Genomic DNA, 25,158 nt, shown 5'->3' with positions numbered 1-25,158 from the left:
CCTACACCTTTGATAGCAACCCGCCATGTGTTTCTCTTTCAAGCTGTAGACTGGGCAATGCAGTATCAGAAGTTTAAGCAAGGATCATTGTTCTTGTTTATCAGATTTGTGTGCATGAGAAGTCAAATTTAATAAGGGTTTCCAATCAGAGAGCCTGGATAGAGGATAAGATAACAACCAGCAAGAAAAGTGGTAAACTGCTGGGTTGGCACAGTGACTACAATACTCCTTTCCTCACCGAGTCTTTCAGAAACATCCTTAGCATCTGGATACAATCAACTCCCATCACATGTTGGTCAGTGTTGGCTTGAACTTGTCTTCATCTTTTTTCTTTATGGAATTCTCTCTGCAATCAGGAATTTCCTCCGAAACCAGAGCCACTGGCTTCTGGCAGCCATCATACTGATCCAAACTGGGTCATTTAACACTAAATGGAAATGCACACAGACCTTGGTGCCCATTATATGTTAAGGTGGGTAGCTTTATAAAGCATCGGTGCCAACATGTGCACTGTAATTTTACTACAACACTGTGCTGATATCCTTTCATTTAAAAAGGTAATTTTGCAAAAAATGCGAAATATAAAATGTGGACATTTTAGTGATGTCACAGATTACACTCAAGGACCACATGTCTAGCCAAATAATCACCATTAATCTATCTAACCGAACTAATAACTGTTTGATCTAGGGCTTGGCATACTGGTAATTTAGTACTGAAGTAAGTATGGCACACACTGTTCCTCTCAGTTACTTCCACTGCTTTTGCTTTGTATTCGTGTACTATCTCCAAAACCTGGGCAGGCATATCAAGACATTCAGATTGGTACGATTGGTACTAGCAAGGCAGAATTCTGTGTAAAGTGCACAATAAAAATCAGTCCTGGATTTTTAAAATGTTTTTTTTCTCCAGGTCATTCATTTCCTTTAGAATCAGAGCGACGTTATATCTCAGTTCCTGAAACTTGGCAACTGAAACCTGGAAAAGCAAACAAAATTACATTTTATTAGACAAATAACTGGCACAGATTTAAAATCAACTGTCAATAACCTTGTCTGAACACATTCACAAGAATTCAATAAATCCTCAACTACACTCTTCCAGCCCTTTGGCCCTTTCAAATACTATGCGACACAAAGTGGTGCTATTATTTTGCTAAATTAGAAAACAATTACCTCCCGTTCATAAATAACAAAATTAGAGGCAATTAGGACCAACTCTAAGTTGTACAGAAACAGGTGGAGTGCCCGTTTCTGTACGCTGTCTAGTATTTTTTCCCGTTGCCACCTCCTCATCTATCACTTGTAAGGATGATGACAGCTTCACAGCTGACAGTCTCCTAGCAACCAATGACTAGCAGTGGGTGGAGCCTGACACAGAAGATGAAAACACCATTCTCCATCATTATAATACTATAAAAAAACAATAGGAGGAGAGGGCCCTGCTCATAAGAGCTTACAATGAATAGGGAGGGGTAAGTGGTACAAAAGGTTATAACTGGGGGGGGAGAGAATGGGCTGATGGAAGTGATAAAAGTTTAGTTAGTTGGAAGCCTGCTAGGCTTTCCTAAAGAGATGCATTTTCAGGGATAGCCAGCCAAGGTAGGAGATAGCTGGATACAATGAAGAAGTAGAGAGTTCCAGAGAATAGGAGGAGACAAGGGAGCTTGAGATCAGGAGGTCTTCAGAGGAGCGGAGAGGATTGTTTGGGTGATATTTGGAGAAAAAACATTGGTGATGTAGCTCGGGGCAGAGTTGTGAATGGCTTTGTATGTTGTTGGTACTGAAAGCCAGTGGGAGGGACTGGCAGAGAGGGGTGGCGGACACTGAGTGGTTGGTGAGGTAGAGGAGTCTGGCAGCAGCATTCACGATAGACTGAAAAGGGATAGCCTATGGAGAGGTAGGCCTATGAGAAGTTAGTTGCAATAAGGCGAGAGATAACAAGGGAGTGAATAAGTAGCTTGGTGGCTTTAGTAGCTAAAAGGGGTGAATTTTAGAGATGTCACGGAGGTGAAGTCTACAAGCTTTTGACAGCGATTGGATTTGGGGCTGAAAGGACAGGTCAGAGTCTAGGATTACACCTAGTCTCCTGGCATTAATTAGTATCATTATTGATCTCAATGGAAAAGCCATGGAGGGGGCAAATTATCAGCTCGGTTCTAGAGAGATTTAGTTTAGTGGTGCGACATTCATGTTGAAATGCCAGTTAGTAATGCGAGAGGAGACTGAAGAAGGAGTGAGGTGAGAAATACAGATAGACTTGTGTGTAAATCAGCGTAGAGGTGGTATTGGAAGCCGTGGGAGGTGATCAAGTGACCAAAGGGAGGAGGTGTAGATAGAGAAGAAAATGCATCCAAGATTAGAGCCTTGGGGGACCCCTACAGAAAGAAGAAGGGGAGAGGAAGAGACAGATATAGGCAACACTGATATGGAGGAGGAGAACCAGCATAGAGCAAAATGTTGGGGGCCAAGGTAGTGGAGTTTATTGAGTAGGAGTTCAACAGTATCAAAGGCCACAGAGAGGTTGAGTAGTGAGAGTATAGAGTAGTGGCCATTGGTTATAGCAGTTAGTAAATCGTTCGTAAGTTTTAGTAGGGCAGTTTCTGTGGAGTGCTGCGAGCGTAAGTCAGACTGTAGGGGGTCAGGAAGGCGGTTTTCAGTGAGGTAGGAGCCAAGACTGTTGTAGACTACATGTTCTAAATGTTTAGAGGTGAATGGGAGCAAGAAGATGGGTCTTAGATTGCTTAGGTTGGAGGGGTCCATTGAGGGCTTTTAAAGTATGGGAGTGATTTGTGTATGCTTTAGAGGAGAAGGGCAAGTGTCAGTAGCGAGGGAGATACACAAAGATGCTGAGTCTATAACCCAATGTCAGGCCCTAATCTGTTCCCCTTGGCTTACTGCATTTCTTTCCTGTTTCTATCTACTACTCCTAAGAAAGAAAATCAATGCTGGATAACGTTATGTTTTAGGATAGATCTCCAAGCATTGAGGAAGCCCCAACAACAATGGGGTGGAGTTGCTAACAGCATAGAGGCTGTTGACTTTATAAAGTATATGTTCTGTGAAGTTAATGTTTATATAAAAAGGGGAACACCTGTGTACACTATGAACACCCAAACATGCATTAGGGAAATGAAAAAAAGAAACACAATTTTTGCTATCACATGATTGATTTACTAAGCTCAGTGTTGGGTGAAGCAACCCTGAAATAAGTTTTCTTGAAGAAATATATTTTAATGTAAAACACCTTTAAGCCCACCTACTTGTAAAGAAGAAACAGAAAACGTACTTTTCCAGCCACCTGCACCTCTAAACTCCACTCTGTTGCTGTGAAATGGTTTACCGAAGCCTATTGGGAAACCTGTGCTTCTGGTAGTGTTGATCTCCTGGGTCCCCCTTAGCTTGCACTGTTTCCTCCTGCTCACTGCCATACCATTGTGTGCTGAAGGGACGTGGAGGTCAGCAGGGGGAACCAGTGAGAAATGTAAATGACCCAAGAGATGGTCACTTAGGGGACTTTAGGGGTGGATTTCACAGCAACAGAGTAAACTTTTTTTTGGGTGGTTGGTACTTTTAAACAATTCTATAACTGGAAAAAAAAAAAAAAAAAAAAAAAGAAAATTTAACATATCATGAGTTACTTTGTTTATGAAAAATGTAACTGCATAACACTTCTTCCAACACGTAATAGACTTACTTCAAATCGATGGGACTCCCCATTTGACAGCTTCATCTGCATTAAGATGGAAGGCTGCAGGGCTCTTGAAAGAGAGCTATGTAGGTTGAAAATAAAAATAGATATTAACGTGCATTAAAAACAAGAGAATGCCTGAAGAAAAATGTATAAACCCAAGAGAGAAATTATTTTTTTAAATAACATGACTCCATTAAACACTGTTTGCAGCCAAACTGGTAGCATGACCACCAAAATCTCTGGCAACAATTTTATCTGTAGATAAAATGCAAGAATTTAAAAAGATAAAAGATGTCTATATGCTCCCTGCAGCTGTATGATATAGCTGAGCAGTTCTGAGCAAATATTAGAAAAAAACAAAAAGCAAGACATTGCATTTTAAAGAAAAGAAAATAAAAAAAAAGTGTTAAAATTGCTATATTTAGTGATTTCAGTAACTTTACACAATATATTGCATTTCCATAAGACTGCAGGTTACCTAAATTATATTTTTATTAAACCGACTATATTTATTACTTAGAGAACTAGTCTACCACCACCACCGAAATGGGATGTGGAAGTTTAACCTAATTTAGCAAGGCTGGCTGGCCACTCCCAGGCCTTGCTCCTCCGCAGTTAGTGATGGACAGGCTTTTACAACCCTAAAGTTTGGTTGGCTCCCTCTTCCAGGGGAGGCTCTGAAGAAGAGGAATTCCTAGAAACGCGTCAACCCACAGGGTCTTCAGTGACTGTTATACCCATGCATGTGGATACATTGGATGGAATTTATAGAGATCTGTTATGCGCAATTTTCTGTTGTCTTTGTGAGTACAATACTTACCCTGTTTTTATTCAATAAATTATTTGTCTTGGGATAATGCACTAGGTCAGTGCGCCTTCTGTGTTTTTTGTATAGTTGCAGTGTTAGACCTCCCTAAGTCTTTGAGAGCAGCAAGACCGTGGTTACCCGTTTCTAAGGGCAACGAAGACTTAAGCATATCCATCCGAAGGGGCCATTTTCCTTAGCGCATTGTGTGTGCGTGTGTGTGTGTGTGTGTGTGTGTGTGTGTGTGTGTCCTTTGACAGCTCTATGGTCTTGCCCATGATCGTGAGGTTTGAATGGAAGAAAGATTTTGTGGACAGGTATCTTTTATACACATAAGTTGTCGTTAGGAGCACCTTCTTAAATTGACACGACTAATTTGTGTACCACATGAGCACATACTGTAGCCAGTCTGTGGGAACCAGAATTATTGTTGGTTTGGTTGGTAGGGGATCAAATACTTATTTTACTCACTGAACTGCAACTCAATTTAAAACATTTGTGTCATGTGTTTTTTCTGGATTTTTGGTTGATATTCTGTCTCTATCATTTAAAATGCATCTATGATAAAAATAATAGACCCATAATTTTTTTTATAAGTGGGCAAACTTACAAAATCTGCAGGGGTTTAAATAATTATTTACCAAACTATATATGGCTTTTTCTGTACATAAATTTTTTGATATCAATAAAAAAAGTTTGGACTTAAAAAAAAAACAAACAAACCTAATATTTGGATAGAATACTACATCTTCCAGTCTCTTATACCTATACTAAAAAGGTGATAAATCGCCTTACTTACACCAATAGTAAGAGAAGGGAAGGTGGAATACAATATTAGGGGATAGACTTCAAGTCACAAAAACTTCCATTACGGTCTTCCGGAAATGTGCCTAGCAGTTTCTGGTTTAAAGGCCCGTACACACGTACCGATCGTCGGCATACAAACGTCGGTGGACGAAGGATCTGCCGATTGTACGCATGTTAGTATGGTGCCTCCGACAGATGTCTGCGCACAATCCGCGGACAAAAGTCTTTCGTGCAAACATGAAAATATTTGTATGCCGACACCAGAACGGACGATTGTTCGCCTGTCAGTACACAATTCGGCCGACAGACCGCAGATTTGCAAGACTGGGCATGCTCAGAAAATAGAAAACACAGGGAAAGTTAACCATTACATGACATCACTTCTGCAGTCGGCGGACAAAATTCTTGTGCTGTCCTTGTGCTGTCTTTGCACTTTTCAGCAGACACCGACATCCCGGGGAGAAAAGAGGAACATTTGTAAGCCGACCATCGGTACGTGTGTACGGGGCTTTAGTATTTTGAGTATTGCATACAGCAGTTGAAGTCTGAGTAAAATTAGATTTCTTGAGTTACCAATCAACACAAAGTGTTAAATTTGTATAACCTGGAATACTGGCTTTCAAGGCTTCTGGTGCAGTTGTAATATCTACAGATACCTCTAGATATCATCTCTAGAGTAGAGTAAGGGCCATTTCACACGGGCGTTCCGGATGTCCGCAAATCATCCTATTTTTTTGCGGATGATATACGGACATAATGAACGTCTATGGGATTGCGGATGTCAGCGGATGACCATCCGCTGACATCCGATTTTCTTCCTTTCAGTTCTGTTCCGTTTTTTGGAACGGAACAGAACCCTATTAAAAAACGGAAAGGAAGCAAAATCGGATGTCAGCGGTGTCATCCGCTGACATCCGCAATGCCCATAGACATTAGGGATGCACCGAATGTTCGGCGGCCGAAATTATTCGGCCGAAAATAGCCAATAAAAGCACTTTCAGTGTTCGGCCGAATAAGTAAATAGGCCGAATAAATTTTGCCGAACAAATTTATTGCCGCTATCGCGGTATCACGGTTATTAACATGGCCCGATATCGTCGTGGTGGGTGCACGGTGTATTCTGACTGGTCTGGGCCGCCGTATCTGTATCTCATCGGCTCCTCCTGCTGTCTGTCACGGTCACCCACACTGTCTGCTACTGGCCGAGCCGAGGCGAGCAGCTGCCAGTTGGTTTGGAGCAGTGTGGGTGGGCGGGCTTGTGGGGCGGAGGCGGAGCCAGCGCACGAGAGCGGCGGAGTCGGACTCGGCGGAGCAGCTTCAGGCACCACGTGACAGCACCACGGCAAGACACAGTGACACTGGACCGCCGGTGAGTTAGTTTACGATGACTCGATAGCGGTTCATACTATGATGACACCTATTATTCATTTTCCTGTTATGTCTTATCTGCCAAATAATTTGCCATTATGCCCAGCCATTTTTGGGATTTGTGCAGTTTGTGCACCTCTGCCAGGCAGCATAGACAGTCACTGACTGGAGTGTGATTGTAAAGCAGTGTGGGGAACTACTAATACTAAGTGCACAGAAATCACTGCAAATCCCAGACTGCATCAATGTTAATCTAGGCTCAGGGCCCATTACATTAACAGAGGACAACACAAATGCACCTGCATTTCATTACATTTCCGCACATTTATGTGTATTGCTATGGGCACTTCTATGCATTTTTATACGTGTGTTTTTTTTTTTTTTTTTAAAGGTATATTTCCTAAGACTCAACTGTTGTAGGCAAGAGGTTTGTTGCCTTTATGCACATTTATGTGTGTTCTTGTAAGCAAATTTTTACCATTTAATTATTATAATGGTGAAAAAATTGGCAAAATAAATGGAAAAAAAATGCGAAACACCGCGTTCGGTATTCGGCCTTCGGCCAAGCATTTCATTATTATTCGGCTTCGGCCAAGAATTTCATTTCGGTGCATCACTAATAGACATACATTATGTCCGTATATCATCCGCAAACGGATGGGATGATATGCGGACATACGGAGCGGATGGCACAAGGCACCGGAGCGGAAAAAAAAAAAACTGAACGGCCGTGTGAAAGAGCCCTAAGGGTGATTTTGCATTGAAGTAAAGTTTTTTGTATTAATAGATACATAAGTTGTACTACTGCTTATAGTGTATATGCAAATCAATCTACAGCACACTGGAAGCTAAACAAAAATCTAAACTTCCATTTTCATCATAACAAGGCATTTCTGGGTACCTGCATGCTAACTTTGTTGTCCTGCACAGTGTCCAGGGACACCAGAAACTCTTGTTTGTGCATTTAGCCACAACTCTTTTGCCAAGTCAGACTAAGCACTGTGTCATCTACTGCACTGTTTTTGTGGGAAACTCTTGATGCCTTTTCACACCACAACACCAACAGACAAGCCATTTCGCCTTATGTCCTATTGTTTCAGTTCACATCAACATATTGCACTGCAAGAAAACGTATAACAACTCATCACATCACTTTGTTCTCTACACTACGTATACCAGCAGGTGCACATCACACATAAATTGCATCTGCTGGAACCCTAACTCCTGATGACATTATCAACGTAATCCAGTAATCAGAAGCAGGAATGGTTGGGATATACATATAACACAATCAGACTGACAAGTATAGCCAATGTATTCCACAAATCAGAACATGTTTCAAGACAGACTACAGAGGTCTTCAGCATAACATACTCAAGAGCATGTGGTTACAGACAGGCATAACCAAACGGAACCAAGGATCTTTGGTCAGAATCTTGGTACCCAAGATACTGCAGAACCCCAATAAGAGGAGTTCTAAAACAATTCCAGCATATAGGGCAACAATATGGACCAGATGGCCCCAGCCTAACCCCACAGGGTGAGGGGGCCAGACTGGTTCTAAATAAGGTCAGGGAACGAGTCGATGGACCACACAGTGTAAACACCACTTGGGGGGGGGGGGGGGGTTCGCCCTGGAGCACGCTGCATGGTCCACCCGGTCTTAGGACCACCAGAGTGCAAACACCACGGTACCCAGTGTATAAAACACCCTAGGCTCCCAGGAACCCCATTTCCCTTGGGTGCAACTTGAATAATAAATAACCAAGCAAACTTGGATGTAATGAAGAGGGAAATAGAGAGACACAAAAAAAGAGAGACACAAAAAAAAAAAAAAAGGGGGGGGGGATAATGAGGAATGGGGATGAGGGAGAAGAAGTGGTTGCAGGAAAAAAAAAAAAAAAAAAAAGGGGGGATATCAGACGCATTATATACCTTAACATCTACGAGACCACTCACACTGGCATGTACCACTGAGCAAAAAAGGGATTCAGTGTAGAATCAGGTAGGTGAATAACCCCCTTTAAAATAATCACATTTTGTTGCTTTGCAGACCGAAATGAAGACACACATTTTTGTTTTATCCAGCTGAAAAATAGAACACCAACAGGTCAGAAAAATGTTAAAAACAAAAAAAATCACTGAGTTGCAAAAAGGATTACCCCCTTGTGTCAGTATTTTGTTGAACCACCTTTTGCTTTAATTACAGCCTTTAGTCTGTTGGGATATGTCTCTACTAAACTTTGAACATCTAGAATTTGGAATATTTTCCCACTCTTCTTTGCAGAACTACTCAAGTTCAGTTAAATTTGATGGTGACTATTTGTGGACTGCAGTCTTCAAGTCATTCCACAGATTTTTAATGGGGTTTAAGTCTGGGCTCTGATTAAGCCATGCAAGGACCGTCACCTTTTTCTCCTTCAACCACTGTGTGGTAATTTTTACTGTGTGCTTTGGGTCTTTGTCATGTTGGAAGGTAAACCTTATTCCCATTGACAACTTTCTGGAGGAGGGCAGCAGATTTTCCTGAAGAATTTGACGGAATTTTGCCCCATCCATTTTTTCTTCTATCCTAGCAAATGCTTCTGTTTCTGCTGCAGAGAAACACCCCTATAACAGGATATTACCACCTCCATACTTTACTGTAGGAATGGTGTTATTTGGATGGTGAACTGTATTGGATTTCCGCCAGACATAACGTTTGGTGTTGAGGCCAAATGATTCGATTTTAGTCTCATCTGATTGTAAAACCTTTTTCCATATGGCCTCAGAATCTTCAAGGTGCATTTTGGCAAAGCTCGGTCATGACTACGTATGGCCTTTCTTAAGGAGTGGCTTTTTTCTTGCAACCCTTCTATACAAGCCACATTTGTGGAAAATGTGCGATATTGTCACATGCACAGAATGACTACTCATTGTCATTAAGTCATTAATTCCTGTAACTGCTTCAGAGTTGCTGTAGGTCTCTTGGTAGCCTCTCTGACCAGTTTCCTCCTGGCTCTTTTATCCAGTTTGGAGCGATGTCCTGATCAAGGGAGGGTCTGTGTTCTACTAATTATCTTGCACTTAACAGACTTCACTGTGCTTCTAGGCATTGATACAGCCTTTGACATTGTTTTGTATCCCTCTCCTGACCTGTGCCTGTCCACAACTTCCTCCTGGGGGTGACAGTGCCTTGCCACCCATAGCCGATTTTTTGCTTCAGTTGCATTACCAGGGACTGAAATGCTCCAGGAAAGCTCTTTTTATGCTGAGCTAATCAAAATGACCACAGCTGAAAGTCAAATGGCTTTGTGTGCTATTGAGAAGGTGATTAACTACACAGGATTGAGTTTACAAGTCATTTTTAGGGCTGGATCCTTTTTCCAACTCAGTGATTCAATTTTTTGTTTTTTTCTCCTGACATGTTGGTTTTTTATCTTTCACTTGGATGTTATAAGTTGCACTGAGTAAAAGCAGATGGATAAAACAAAAAACTGTGTCCGTCTTCATTTCAGGCTGCAAAGCAACAAAATGTGATTGTATTAAATGGGAGGGGTGGACGAAACATCTGTTCCTACCTGAAGAAGGGCGCAAACTTTATATCCTGAAACCATTGTTCGGAAGGATATGCAACTTGTTTGCATGTGAATATTTTTCAATTAATTTTAGGTGCAGCAAATCCTGAATTTGTTTCCATTAATAAAATACACACTTGCTTTGTCACATTTAAATGTAATGTGCTGATAAATCCCTGTTAGACAGCCAGACTTTGGATTTTAAGCATAGGTCTACTTTAAAAAATGTATAACTGTTCTGTGAAGAAGACTCTAGCAACAATAGTAATGCTTTTCAAGGCATTGTTTTAACTGATATGGCTATGTACTAAATTTAAAAAGGTTATTATAGACACAGAATTACCTGGTTGAAATTGCAACATCAACTCTCCACCTCAAATCTTCCACAGTTGGTAACCTAATCCCTTGTTTTAAAGCTGAATCCTCGAGAATTGGACGCCTAAAAAAAAAAAAAAAAAGTTAACTTTGCTAAGAGTGGGTTTACACTGGTGAGCTGCAGTTTGGGTGCAGCACAATTTACCTGCATTTTACACAAGGTTTTAGTTGCGTTCCCACTGACTTCTATTAGACCATACGTTTTCATGAAAGCTCATCGAAGTCCTGCACATTTGATGCACTTTCAGAAAAAACAGTGTCTAACAGAAGTCAATAGGCACTTCCGGAAAGAATATGTAAATTTTGTGCAAACATATCACTATGTATGCATTTATCCATTCAGTCATATCCAACTCTTGGCGATAATATGAGCCAGCTATTTGGGCACCATGTCGGATATGATGGAGCCTTTTCCATAGAAATTGCTTGGCAATTTATTTTTTTAAGTAGGTCGCCATTTCTTTCCTTAACCCTCCTCAATTGCTAAGGCTTAGATCCAGCATGCAGGTAATAACACATGTGCATAGCCAATTTGTACAAAATTATTAGGGCCAATTTACCCAGGAACCAATCAACCTGGCAGCATGTCTTTGGAATGTGGGAGAAAACCTGTGCAAGCATGGAGAGAACATATAAACTCTACACAGGTAGGTTTCTGGATGAGATTTGAACCAAGGGATGAGTATGGAGTTAGAATCCGTGTGGGTAGAACTCCATAAGGAAAAAAGTAATTGTGGGGGTTTGCTATAGGCCACCCAACCAAAGGGAGGAGGTAGAGCTGGAATTTATATCACTGTTGGGTAATGTAGCAAAGCTGGGATCAGTCATCATATTAGGGGACTTCAATTATCCTGACATTGACTGGGAAGAGGGGATTACACACTCACAAAAGGCCCGTCTCTTCATGGAAACCTTACAGGACAACTACATGTTTAAGTTGGTGGATGCTCCTACTAGAGAAAATGCAGTGCTGGATCTATTCATTACTAAATGACCCAGACCTAATCTCAGAGTTAGGAGTCCAGGACAACCTGGGTTCTAGCGATCACAGGATGATCACATTTAGAGTAAATCACAATAGAGAAAGGCAAGAGGGGAACATAAGAACCCTAAAACTTCAGGAGAGCAAACTTTCCCAAACTGTGCTCAATGATAGAGAAAATAAACTGGGACCAAACCCTAGGAACACTGATCTCGGAGGAAAAATGGGAATGCTTTAGGAACATATTAAACAAAAGTATCTCACAGTGCATTCCTATGGAAAATAAATTTAAAAGAGCCAAAGCCAAACCTGGCTGGCTAAACCGTAATGTTAAAAAACTTATTTGGGAAAAAAAATGGCCTTCAAGAAATATAAATCAGAGGGCACAGTATCGGCTTTCCAGCAATACAAGGAATCGAATAAGAAATGTAAATACAAAATCAAGGCCAAAATCAACTTTGAGAGACAAAATAGCGGAGGATAGTAAAAAGAATCCTAAGAAATTCTTTAAATATATCAACAGCAAAAAAACTAGGGCAGAGCATATTGCACACATAATTAACAATGATGGGAGGATGGTTACTTAGCACACTGAAAAGGCAACCGTGCTTAATGCTTTCTTCTCCTCAGTCTTTAAACAAGAAAAGGAGGGGTACACTGACCATGACTGTACGGTTAGCAGTACTTCCCTGGACTTGCCGCTATGGCTAACATAGGGTGAAATCAGGAAAAGGCTGGATAAAATTAAACACAAATAAATCACCAGGCCCGGATGGTGTTCATCCGAGAGTACTCAAAGAACTCAGTAATGTTATATCTAGACCAATGTTCCTGATCTTTGCTGACAGTATTATGACAGGAACTGTACCGGGTGATTGAAGGAAAGCTAAGGTGATACCGATATTCAAAAATGGGCAGAGGCATATCCCGGGAAATGATAGGCCGGTCAGCCTGACGTCAATAGTATGTAAACTTCTAAAAGGGATGATAAGGGACTATAGACAAGAGTTTGCTAAAGACAACAACATCATCAGCAGTAATCAGCACGGTTTACAAAAGGGCATACTTGTCAAACCAATCTGTTAAACATTCTACAAGGAAATTAGCTGTGAGCTAGATAGGGGGAGACCAGTGGATGTGGTGTAGCTGGATTTTGCTAAGGCGTTTGATACAGTTCCCCACAAGCGCTTAATTTATAAAATAAGGTCTGCAGGCATCGACCACAAGGTTTGCTCTTGGATACGGAACTGGTTAAAAGGGCATGTCCAAAGGGTGGTAATAAATAGCGCATACTCAGACTGGTCTGGGGTGGTAAGTGGGGTCCCCCAAGGCTCAGTCCTGGGACCAATTTTGTTCAATTTATTCATAAGTAGCATTGAGGACGGGATCATTAGCTCGGTCTCAGTTTTTGCAGATGACACAAAATTGGGCAGGGCAATAACTTCACATCGGGAGGCAGAAATCTTACAGAATGACATGAACATGTAGAGTGGGCAACTACATGGCAAATGAGGTTTAATGTGGAGAAGTGTAAGGTATTGCACTTGGGGGCTAAAAACATAAAAGCACAATACACTTTAGGGGGGAAACCTCTGGGGGAATCAAAAATGGAGAGGATCTGGGACTCTTAGTAGAAGATAGACTTAGCAATAGCATGCAATGTCAAGCTGTAGCTGCCAAAGCCAGCAGAATATTAGCATGCATAAGGAAGGGGATGTATTCCAGAGATAAAACTATAATCCTTCCACTTTATAAAACTCTGGTCCGACCACATCTGGGGTATGCTGTCCAGTTCTGGTCGCCAGTCCTCAGAAGGGATGTGTTGGAGCTGGAGAGAGTCCAGAGAAGGGCAACTAAACTAATTAGGGGATTGGAGGACCTTAATTATGAGGAGCGTTTAAAAGCGCTTGATTTATTCTCCATGGTGAAGAGATGCCTGAGAAGGGACATGATAGAAATTTATAAATACCTCAATGGTGATCTCAGCATAGAAAAAAAAACGATTCAGTCGCAAGGATTGCATGAGGACACAAGGTCATACAATGCGATTAGAGAAGTGTTTTAACCTCAGGCAACGCAGGGGGTGCTTTACAGTAAGGGCTACAAGGCTGTGGAATTCTCTGCCACAAATGGTAGTAACTGCGGGGAGTATGGCTACGTTTAAAAGACTCTTGGACGTACATCTCAAGGATCAAAACATTCAGGGGTGTGAGAAATGATTACGGCCACACACACCTACACAGATTGAGCTGGATGGACTATTTTCTTTATTCAACCTCAACCACTATGTAACTATGTAAGTGATCACTGTTCTCACTAAATAAATAAACTATTTTTTTTTTCTAGTTTAACTTTTATCTTGCATAGATTGTTCATTTGGCAGAGTTTGCTGAGTATTCAGATAACAGCCTTTGTGGATAGAGCTGTAATAATGAAAACAGGAGAAGTATGTTCTAGGTCAGTGGTCCTCAACTCTGGTCCTCAGGGCCCAGTAACAGGCCAGATTTTAAGTATTACCTTGGGAAGATGCAGACTATAGTACTGCAATCACTGAGCAGCAAATTATATCACCTGTGATGTATTTCAGTTATCTTGCAAAACTAGCCTGTTAGTGGGCCCTGAGGACCGGAGTTGAGGACCACTGTTCTAGGTTATGTAAAGCTCATCTTACACTATACAATCTGATGGTAGATCTAAAGGAGATTGTACAATCAGCTATGTAGTGCAAGGGCCTGCCTGATTGCATACAGAGTAATTGGATAGATGGTGTGTCCTCCTATTATATAGTTTTGGTAACTCTAAAGGAGATTGTACAATCAGGTTGTATAGTGTATGGTCACCTTTATACACCTAAAATTACTATTTGCGCTTTCGGTGCCTGCCATTAATTGTTAATGGCACACCAAACACGCATTTTGCCATGTGAAAAAACAAGTAGCAAACGCTGAAAAATGCACACAAAAAACAGGCCAGAAATGTCCCGTGAGCCACATGTAGTGCAGCCCATTGAAATCAACAGGCTACCCTATAAGTGTCATGGGAAAAGTGAGCCAAAAATTGTGCACTCCCACTATGCTAGATATAAATGGGGCCTGAAAGTGAAATTGGAGTGTTTTCACAAGAACAATAAGGCTCCATTCACATCTTTTGCTTCAAGCGCATGGCAAACTGCACAGAAAATGCACGCTTTGACTTGCATTTTTTTAGAAAAGCACTGCACCAAAAATCCCAGTAAAAAAAAAAAAAAAAAAAAAAAAAAAAAAAAAAAAAAAAAAAAAAAGAACGCACCAGGCTCCACGCTGAAAAAAAAATAATTCTGGAGCTTCTTAGGGGCGATTGTTGCATGTAAGGCAGTCCATTCAAGTGGATGGGCTGCCCTATGCATGACAATGCTCCAAAACTCCCCCCCAAAAAAAAAAAAGAAAAAAAAAGAAGAATGCGAGTTCCTGCTACGCTGACATGTGAATGGGCTCGACAGCTGAGTGTTTCCATCCACTCCCTCCTATGTACTTGTATAAAGATGGCCATACACTATGCAATCTGACACTATGCAATCTGATTGTATAATCTCTGTACAATTCCCTTTAAATTTCCCAGAACTATGGAATAGGAAGACCCACCTATCTACCCGCTCACTCTATATCCAATCAGGCAGGCCCTTGTACTACATAGTTGATGATAGGTCTAAAGGAGATTGTACAATCAGATTGTATAGTATATGGTGAACTTTACAGAACCCAGAACATACGTCTCCTATTTTCAATACTACAGCTCTATCCACATAGGCTGTTATCTGATCACTCAGCACACAAAAGAATGAGCTATGCAAGATGAAAGTTAAGGCAGAAAAAAATAAATAAATAATGTCTGTGTATTTTGTGAAAAACGGTGATTGATTGCATTTCATTTAAAAAATGTGCACTTGGAAGTGGGTGGTAGGTAAGAGGGTAGTTGATGAAGGGTGTGTGCTAATGAGGTCTACGCCTTCCTGTGTCATGACCTAAAGTCTGACCAGGAAGACAGAAGTAATAGAGGAGTTTTTTTTTAACAGCCATGAGGAAAGTGAGGTAAGCATGTGCAGAATCAATGGAAAAGTTTGTTATTTCTGCAAAAGTAGTAAATTAATAGTTTATTGGTACATAGGAAAGCTGGAATGTATTAAAAAAAAAAAAGAAGAAGATAAGGGCAGGTTATGTCCCATACCCTGGTATGGGACATAACCATACCAGGGTACTCTTTATACAGAAGAGACAGAGAAGGCAAGAAAGGAGGAGGAGTGGCCCTGTATGTGAAAAATAGCATTAAATCTAACCTAATACAAGTTGGTGAGGCCAACATAGAGTCAGTTTGGGTTACGTTGCAGTTTGCTAATCATGCAGTAACTCGTGTAGGTGTGATATATAGACCACCTGGTCAAGTTAAAGAACTAGATGATCTACTAGTTGAAGAAATAGCTAAAATGACAATGAAAGGAGAAGTTATCATTATGGGAGATTTCAATCTTCCAGATATAAACTGGAAAACCAAAATAGCAAGTTCTACCAGGAGTACAGATATTCTAAATTCCCTACTGGGGTTGTCTCTGCAACAAGTGGTTGAGGAGCCAACCCGGAGGGAGGCCATTTTGGATTTGGTATTCACCAATGGGGATTCGGTATATGATGTCATTGTAGGCGAAACCTTGGGATCTAGTGATCACCAGTCAGTGTGGTTTAATATAAGAACTGTGAAAGAGTCACACCACACAAAAACAAAAGTTTTAGATTTTAGAAAAACAGACTTTTCAAAAATGAAATTAGTCATAAATGAGTCCTTATCAGACTGGAACGGATTACATGGAGTCCAGGAGAAATGGGACTACTTAAAAGGTGCATTATTGAAGGCAACAGAAAATTGCATTAGACTTGTCAGTAAAAGCAAAAAAAGGAAGAGACCACTGTGGTACTCAGCAGAAGTGGCCCAAATCATTAAAAATAAAAAGCTAGCATTTTGTAATTATAAAAAAACCCATAGCAATGAAGATAAGGAAATCTACAAGATTAGGCAGAAAGAGGCCAAGCAAGTTATAAGAACTTCTAAAGCGCAGGCAGAAGAAAAACTAGCTCAGTCTATGAAAAAGGGGGATAAGACATTCTTCAGATATATAAATGAAAAAAGGAAATTAAAACAAGGAATAACTAAATTAAAAACAAAGGACGGAAGGTATGTAGAAGAGAATAAAGGGCTAGCCGACTGCCTTAATGAATACTTCTGTTCAGTTTTTACAGAAGAAAAAGAAGGAGAAGGACCTCCACTTGAAAGGATGACTAATGAATCATTTGATGCATGTGTCTTTATGCCCCATACACACGTGCAGATTATCTGCAGACTTTTGTCTGCAGACTTACCTATTCTATGTAGTGCAAGGGCCTGCCGGATTGCATACAAATTGAAAGTGTTTAGGTTTGACCTCATATTATATGGTTTTGGTAAGTCTGCAGACAAAAGTCTGCAGATAATCTGCACGTGTGTACGGGGCATTACAGAGGAAGACGTTCTAAGATTGCTGTCTAAAGTGAAGACAAATAAGTCACAGGGTCCTGATGAGATACACCCAAGATTATTAAAAGAGCTTAGTGGTGAGCTGGCAAAACCATTAACAGATCTATTTAACCAATCATTAGTAACAGGAGTCGTCCCGGAAGATTGGAAATTGGCAAATGTCGTGCCCATTCACAAGAAAGGTAGTAGGGAGGAATCGAGCAACTATAGACCAGCGAGTCTGACATCAATAGTAGGCAAATTAATGGAAACCCTATTAAAGGATAGGATTGTGGAACATCTTAAATCCCATGGATTGCAAGATGAAAAACAACATGGGTTTACTTCAGGGAGATCATGTCAAACAAATCTTATAGATTTCTTTGACTGGGTGACTAAAATAATAGACGGTGGAGGTGCAGTAGACATTGCATATCTAGATTTTAGTAAGGCTTTTGACACTGTCCCACATAGAAGACTTATCAATAAACTGCAGTCATTGAGCATGGACTCCCATATTGTTGAGTGGATTAGGCAGTGGCTGAGTGACAGACAACAGAGGGTTGTAGTCAATGGAGAACATTCAGAACAAGGTCATGTTACCAGTGGGGTACCTCAGGGATCTGTACTGGGACCAATTTTGTTTAATATCTTCATAAGTGATATTGCAAAAGGCCTCGATGGTAAGGTTTGTCTTTTTGCTGATGACACAAAGATATGTAACAGGGTTGATGTTCCTGGAGGGAAACGCCAAATGGAAAAGGATTTAGGAAAACTAGAAGAATGGTCAGAACTCTGGCAACTGAAATTTAATGTGGATAAGTGCAAGATAATGCACCTGGGGCGTAAAAACCCAAGGGCAGAATATAGAATATTTGACACAGTCCTGACCTCAGTATCTGAGGAAAGGGATTTAGGAGTAATTATTTCAGAAGACTTAAAGGTGGGAAGACAATGTAATAGAGCAGCACGAAATGCCAGCAGAATGCTTGGATGTATAGGGAGAGGTATAAGCAGTAGAAAGAGAGAAGTGCTTATGCCGCTGTACAGAACACTGGTGAGACCTCACTTGGAGTATTGTGCGCAGTACTGGAGGCCATATCTCCAGAAGGATATAGATACTCTAGAGAGAGTTCAGAGAAGAGCTACTAAACTAGTACATGGATTGCAGGAAAAAACTTACCAGGAAAGGTTAAAGGACCTTAACATGTATAGCTTGGAAGAAAGAAGAGACAGAGGGGATATGATAGAAACTTTTAAATACATAAAGGGAATCAACTCGGTAAAGGAGGAGAGCATATTTAAAAGAAGAAAAACTACCACAAGAGGACACAGTTTTAAATTAGAGGGGCAAAGGTTTAAAAGTAATATGAGGAAGTATTACTTTACTGAGAGAGTAGTGGATGCATGGAATAACCTTCCTGCAGAAGTGGTAGCTGCAAATACAGTGAAGGAGTTTAAGCATGCATGGGATAGGCATAAGGCTATCCTTCATATAAGATAGGGCCAGGGACTATTCATAGGATTCAGATATATTGGGCAGACTAGATGGGCCAAATGGTTCTTATCTGCCGACACATTCTATGTTTCTATGTTTCTAGGTAACCAAAGGTGAACTTAGCCTTTAAAGTAAACACATGTTCATATGAAGTAAAAAATGTATTTGAATAAATTACCCCGAGCGTATTTGCAGGCTACATAATGAAAACTGTATTATCAAATTTGCCAAGAATCTTTATCTATTATTAATGTGTACATAACACATTTAGCATGTTGTTTAATACCTGTTTCCGTAGACAATATTGGAAAAGTCAGCGATAAAATCATCAGGAATTCTAAAAAAAGAAAAAAAAAGAAAAAATAGATGAAAACATGATAAGAACAGCAATCGCAGAGCAGATTTTAGGATAAAAAAAAAAAACATTTAGTACATCTCTGCAATACTTTTACCCATGTTTTGGCTCTTTAAACACAATGAAGGCACAGAACAATTAAAGCGGTAGTAAACTCTTTGAGGGAAAAAAAAAAAAAAAAAAAGGATTTCCAACTGCAAGGCAATATCATAATGTGCTAGTATGCACTGTATTTCAGCACATTATAAAAATACTCACCTTAAAACGAAGCCCTCCAGTGGCTTCCATCTTCACCCAGTGTTCCTTCCAGGTTCGCAGACTCCAGGCGTCTGACTAGCCAAACCGGAATGACGTCACTTCTGCACATTGCATGCGCGTGGGACTCTCAGCCGCAGCACAAAGCTCTGAAAGAACGGTATGGGTATGCCGTTTCTTTAGAGTGCATGTGTCGGGGACATCGCCAGCTGCTGCTTGCTAGAATATCTCCTAAATGGTGCATATTTAGGAGATATTCATTTTACCTACAGGTGAGCTTTATTATAAGCTTTCCTGTAGGTAAAAATAAAAAAGTATTTAACAGCTGGTGTATCAGAAATATAGTGTGTGCAGACAACTGGAAGCGGATTGGATACTTTGAACAACCATAAACCTAGGGGAGTAATTATGAAATATTTGCAGAGCCATTTGTCCTGCGAAACTGCATATACATATGTTTTGTGCCAATTTCTCATTCATAAGAATGAATAATCATCAGCTCCATCTAGTGCCCATAATATGGTATTTTTCTGAATCATGTTATTCTTATAAGTGAAGAACATCTGACCTGGAGAGAGAATGGTCCAGATTAGATTTTGCCAGCAGTTTCACAGGAAGAATAGCTCTGTGAAACTTTTATATGCCTCTTAGCCTCCATATTGCAATAAAGTGCCAAGTGCTCCAATTTCCCTACAAATATGCAGTGGTCTCTGTGCTTCTATTACATTGTCTGGTCTCATAGCCCTTTGATTTCCATTCTCCTTATTTCCTCATCAAAGCATACCACAGAGAACAAAAAAGGGTGCCACAATGTGCAATCCTATTTATTTTAAAAACATATAAAATAATCACACTCACATGTGTTTGTGCCTCATCTTGGCTACAGCAGCTCAGAATTGCGTAGGAGTCAGCTCCACCACCTACCTGATCAGTGCAAGTGGGTCTCCTGTGAAAGATGACACCAGTGCCTAGGCCCACCCAACGCATTTCGTCATTAGTCATCCCTGATGATCTGCTCACATCAATTAGCTGGAGGAGCTGGCTCCTAAACAATACGGAGCACTTATAACAGCTGGGACGAGGCACAAACATATGCGAGTGTAACTGTGACAGACGCGGGTATCAGATCCCTGACCTTCTCAATAACTTGTGACAAAGGAACAGCCAACGTCACACCATGCTGTCACTTACGTAGCAATGCCAATCTCATGTGCACCATGCACAAAGATTTGCGGGACCACAATCTAGGTGCCAGCAGCCTGAGAGCGATTGTCACTGGGCTAAGCGATTAACCCTTTAACTGCCACCACCCCCTTTGGGGAAACTCGTAATTTTAGCAATACCAATTATGATTTTAGAATATGCATCTGTAACACACACTGTTACCAAAGACAGTTATGTTCATAGGATTTATCTTATACAGTAGCACTCTTCAAATGACAGGTTCTTTTTAAGCTTGCATTAAGAGCTAAGGAACAAAGATAACACTTTTCAAAATATGGTTTTTATTCATGAAAAGGTCAAAGTTGGTGCAAATAAAATATTTACAAAAGAAAAAAAAAAAAAAAAAAAAATAAAAGGTGTTTCAAAGAAATATAGACATAATTCAGCAATGAAGGAAGAATACTTGCAATCTATGTCCTGGGTGTTATCAGAGTTTTGTCGATGAGCCAGGTATTATTGGTTCTCAATCTTGACAGATGTTCCCGATTTGAGAGTAAGAGAGAACTCACAACTGTCCTGGCATCTCCCTTTTTCTCTGGGATCAAAGGGGTGTTGACAGATGCCCCTGACCAATAAAGTGGAGTATCCATGGGCTGTCCTGGGTTTATGACATACCATGTCCCTCCCTTTCACAGTTTTATATCACTATTCATATCTTCCAATATGTTCCGGTTGCATTCTTAAAACTGATTATTGTTCAGCATTGAATTTCACGTCCAGGGATACCTAACACAGGGTAGCTCGGATGAACTTGTAATCCAGGGAATATCTGACAGTTATATTTCCTTCTAGATATGCTAGTGTGGTCATGTATGACCTTAAATCCTTCAGTACGACATTAAATATATACTTATTATTAATGTATCATGTTCCTGTCTGAGTTTATAAATCATATGAGGATTTGTTAAGTTTTGAATTGGGCAGAGGTCTCCGATTGCCTTTTACAATCCCCATTGGTTGTGGGTATCCATTTATAGAGTGCTATGTATTCTAAATTGATTTGGTCAATGTTTTACGATAGGCCTGGACAGCAGAACCGGACATCCTGCCAGGACTCAATTAGCCGTTTACAGCTCTGCACAGGCCTAAGCGCTGTTTTCTGATGTCTCTGAGTTGAGATAACGGCTCTTTTGAATTGTAAAACCTAGGCATTCCATGAATTAACGGAGAAGGGAGGGGGGGGTAAGATCATTGCTGCAATGTGTAACTGTTCTGCAAGACTGTCATGGCTGACCTATGATAACTGAACAACATGGCCACTAGCTACAGCTTTTTGTGTGTCCAGTACGTGATCTTATTACAGTAACTACTTTTTATATGTTTTTATGTTAGTTTTTAAATAAAAACAGGTTTTTCGTTACGGCATCCTTCTTGTTTTTAATATGGTATGTTTTGATGAGGAAATAAGGAGAATGTAAAACAAAGGGCTAGGAGACTGGAAACGTAAAAAAAGAAAGAAAAAAAAAAAAAAAAAAAAAAAAAAGCACAAAGACCAGTGCATAGAGGAAAGCTGTCCCTAACAGAATATAAAGCATATTTTGACCCACTTTGTATGAAAAGGTCAAAACTTCTGGTGAGTTCTCGTTTGTTTGGAAGTTTATTCACAGACACAGAAGAGCATCAGAGGAATACAGAACGGAGTTGACATCAGTGGTAGACTTAAATTTGATTACATTTATAATTTATAAAATTGGAGCACTGGGCACTTTATGGCACTGATTAACTTTTTATGATAATTGGACTTATACATGAGCAGTTTTGCATTATTTATGAATTCTATGCACTGAAATTAGTTCACCATGGATTTATTATATTTATGCACTATAAGGCCCCTTTCACGCGATTGGACCGATCAAGTCCGCCTGTCTTTTTCAGGCGGACCAGATCGGGCCATCCATTCTCCTCTATGTAGAAACGGATGTCAGCGTGGTTGTGTCCGCTGACACTTGTCTGTCATCCGATCCGACAAGATCCGCCTAGATTAGACAGATAGCGATACGTTTGCCATCCGTCCAACGGGTCGGATCGGATGAAAACGGCAAGCTGTCCGTTTTCATCCGATCTCCCCATAGAGGAAAGTGGGACTCTGATGGGTCCGTCTCTGCACAGTGAGCAGAGACAGACCTGCCATCCGCCTGCTCAGCGGCGATCAACAGAGCGATCCTCGCTGAGCGGATCTGCCCCATGTGAAAGGGGCCCAATAGTGCTGTACCTATTAGTTTATTTTCCTATTGAAAACTGCAGTTTAGTATACTAAGCTGCAGAATGTGTTTTAAATGGAAAGAATACAGAATATTCTTTGGAAAAGAAAAAGCACTTTTGTTTCTGGCTTCACATGAGCTTTACCTTAATTCTTTCAAGTCTTCTTTAAATACCTATGAAAATCAGGAAAAAAAAAGCAAGAATGATACTTTTTGTAACTTGCAGCAAAAGGTTAAAAAAACTTAATCTGAAACTATAATTTCTTTCATTTGGAGGGTGATGAGGGAAGCTTCCATGTAAACCAATAACCCTCCAACCTTTAACAATCTAGTGTCAGAGCCTCACTGGCCAACAAAGGCTCTTGCATTTGACTGCTAAATAGTGTGTGTGTGTGTGTGGGGGGGGGGGGGGGGTGAAAAGAAGCCGAGGCCTATGCAGACAATAATCTAAGGGGCTCCCCAGCAAATAAAATTAAATGCAAAAGGTTTAAACCCCCTTGCACTTCTGGTTGTGGCAATCTTGAGTAAGGGCAGATGATTCACGTAGCATTTACTTTCTGGAATCCATCTGTCCCTAGCTCAAGTATGCAGGCAGGATTTTGTACTTAGGTTAGAAACACCTCCTCCTCCTCTCCTTTCCTCCTGAAGACTCCTGGGATGTAGGACCTCATTTGCCTAGGCAGGAACCCAGAATGTAACCGAAGAAATAAAAAGTTTAACACACGTATGATTTACTTATGCAAGCTGCATGAGGATTAAAAATAATCAATGTTGATTGGGAGAGTGAGGTTCCACTCTAAGAACCCTTATTGGATTCTCAAATGGTTAGTGGGGGTCAAATAAAAGTTTTTTTTTGTTTTTTTTCTAATTCAGTGATGAGAAAATTCAAAATTGTAAGATGGAGATTTTTTTTTGAATGAACACATCTCTAACAGTGTATGGAAGTACTTTCACACAGCATTGATCAAGTCACTGAATGTATTGATGAGATCTTTGGTATGAAATGTCCCTTCAAAAATCTACCAGTATATAGCCAGCTTTAGAATCTCAATAAAAGTCTCAGGCCTCTTCTTCTTTAGCCCTGTATCCCTGCAAGGATTTGTGTTTGATTTTCTCATGGAAATGCCTTAAAGCAGAACTCCACGTTCTAACTGGTCCAAATAAACTATTTACTACACTAACAGATGCAGCGGCTGTCAGCACTGTATAAATTGTATGCAGCCTCAGCTATATACAGTGCTGAATTCCAGCAAGGAGACAGGAACCTCCCAACAGAAAATCAAAAATCAAGTCGAGCCGTATTCTATGAATGAGGCAGATGGATGATATCACAATCTGCACCTCAGCCAATCAGCCTGACTTAATTTTGTTCCAGAAAAGAAGTTCCCATCCCACTGCCAGAACACAGTGCTGTATACTGTATGTAGCTGTGCCTACATCCAGTTTACCCAGTACTCATAGTCGTTGCATTTGTTAGTGACTTAGTATATAGAATAGTTTTTCTGGAACAGCTTTGTCCAAATAAACTATTTAAAGTGGAGTTCCACCCTAAATTTATACTTACCTCCATCTTCTTGCTCCGGGTCACCTGAAAAACAAATGGATAATCGCATTTTTTATTTATTTATTTATTTTTTTTACTTACCTCGTAGAGAAGAAAATATACTTACCTTACTTCCTTCTTCCTCCCCTCGGCGGCCACGGCCCGTCGTCACTTCCTGGCTTTGCAATGATTCCTGGGAGCTGAACGTCATCGCTCCCAGGAATCATTGCGCCTGCACCGGCCCCGACGTCAGTTCCGGGGCGCGCACGTCATTCCCTTCTAAACAGCTTCTGGGCATGCCCAGAAGCTGTGGAGGGATGACGCGCGCCCATCGGAAGTGACGGCGGGGCCGGTGCAGTGCATCATGGGGCCGAAGAAGACAGAAGAGGACGCAGAAGAGGATCGCGCTGGCTTCAAGCTGCCCACACCTGAGATGGCAGCGCTGAACAATACTTTCTCAAGGTAAGTATTTGTCCTAAAAGGTAAGTGCAACCCGGGACAGATCAGAGGCTAGCCATTGTGGAATATACTAGCCCTGACTGTCCCGGGGGTATTTTTATGAAAAAAAGTATTCCCAGGGTGGAACTCCGCTTTAAAGTTCACTGAAACCTGGAGATCCGCTTTAAAATACCTTTTCCTTTTTGTGGAAATGTCCTTCCTACCTCTCCACTTCAGCCCTCTAGGCTGGCAACGATTAGCAACAGCCACTGCCCTTGCTTGGAGGAGCTGAGGATGCGTTCCTGGCGAGGTCTGTTGTCTCGTTTCCACTGAGTGGTACGGTACGGTTCAGTACAGTACAGTTCGGTACGGTACACCTTGCGTTTCCACTGCCAATAGTACCCTTTCATGATAGGCGATTCTCTGTCAACCAATCAAGGTTCTGCAGAGTGTAGCTCCACCCTGTTGGTACGGTACTAATGTGCTTGGTACCCCAACAAAAGGGTCCCAAAAAAGTGGTACGGTTCGGAATTAGGG

At 40.8% G+C, this 25,158-nt stretch overlaps 1 protein-coding gene across 1 annotated transcript in view; it reads right to left on the bottom strand.

Annotated features, from left to right (window-relative positions):
* Window positions 1-639: 639 nt before the first annotated feature.
* Window positions 640-25,158, bottom strand: part of COMMD5 (COMM domain containing 5) — a 28,584-nt gene continuing 4,065 nt past the window's right edge. The window contains exons 3-7 of the mRNA XM_082263506.1: window positions 22,786-22,814; window positions 18,892-18,942; window positions 10,574-10,669; window positions 3,697-3,772; window positions 640-978 (exon numbers count right to left, since the gene is read on the bottom strand). Of these exons, the coding sequence (XP_082119632.1) occupies window positions 877-978; window positions 3,697-3,772; window positions 10,574-10,669; window positions 18,892-18,942; window positions 22,786-22,814 (354 nt within the window). The 3' untranslated portion in view covers window positions 640-876. The remainder of the gene's footprint in view (window positions 979-3,696; window positions 3,773-10,573; window positions 10,670-18,891; window positions 18,943-22,785; window positions 22,815-25,158) is intronic.

This window comes from Pelophylax lessonae (assembly GCF_965119305.1).
Source record: "Pelophylax lessonae genome assembly, chromosome: 7".
NCBI classification, from domain to species: Eukaryota; Metazoa; Chordata; class Amphibia; order Anura; family Ranidae; genus Pelophylax; species Pelophylax lessonae.
This window is presented reverse-complemented; position numbering and strand designations above follow the sequence as displayed.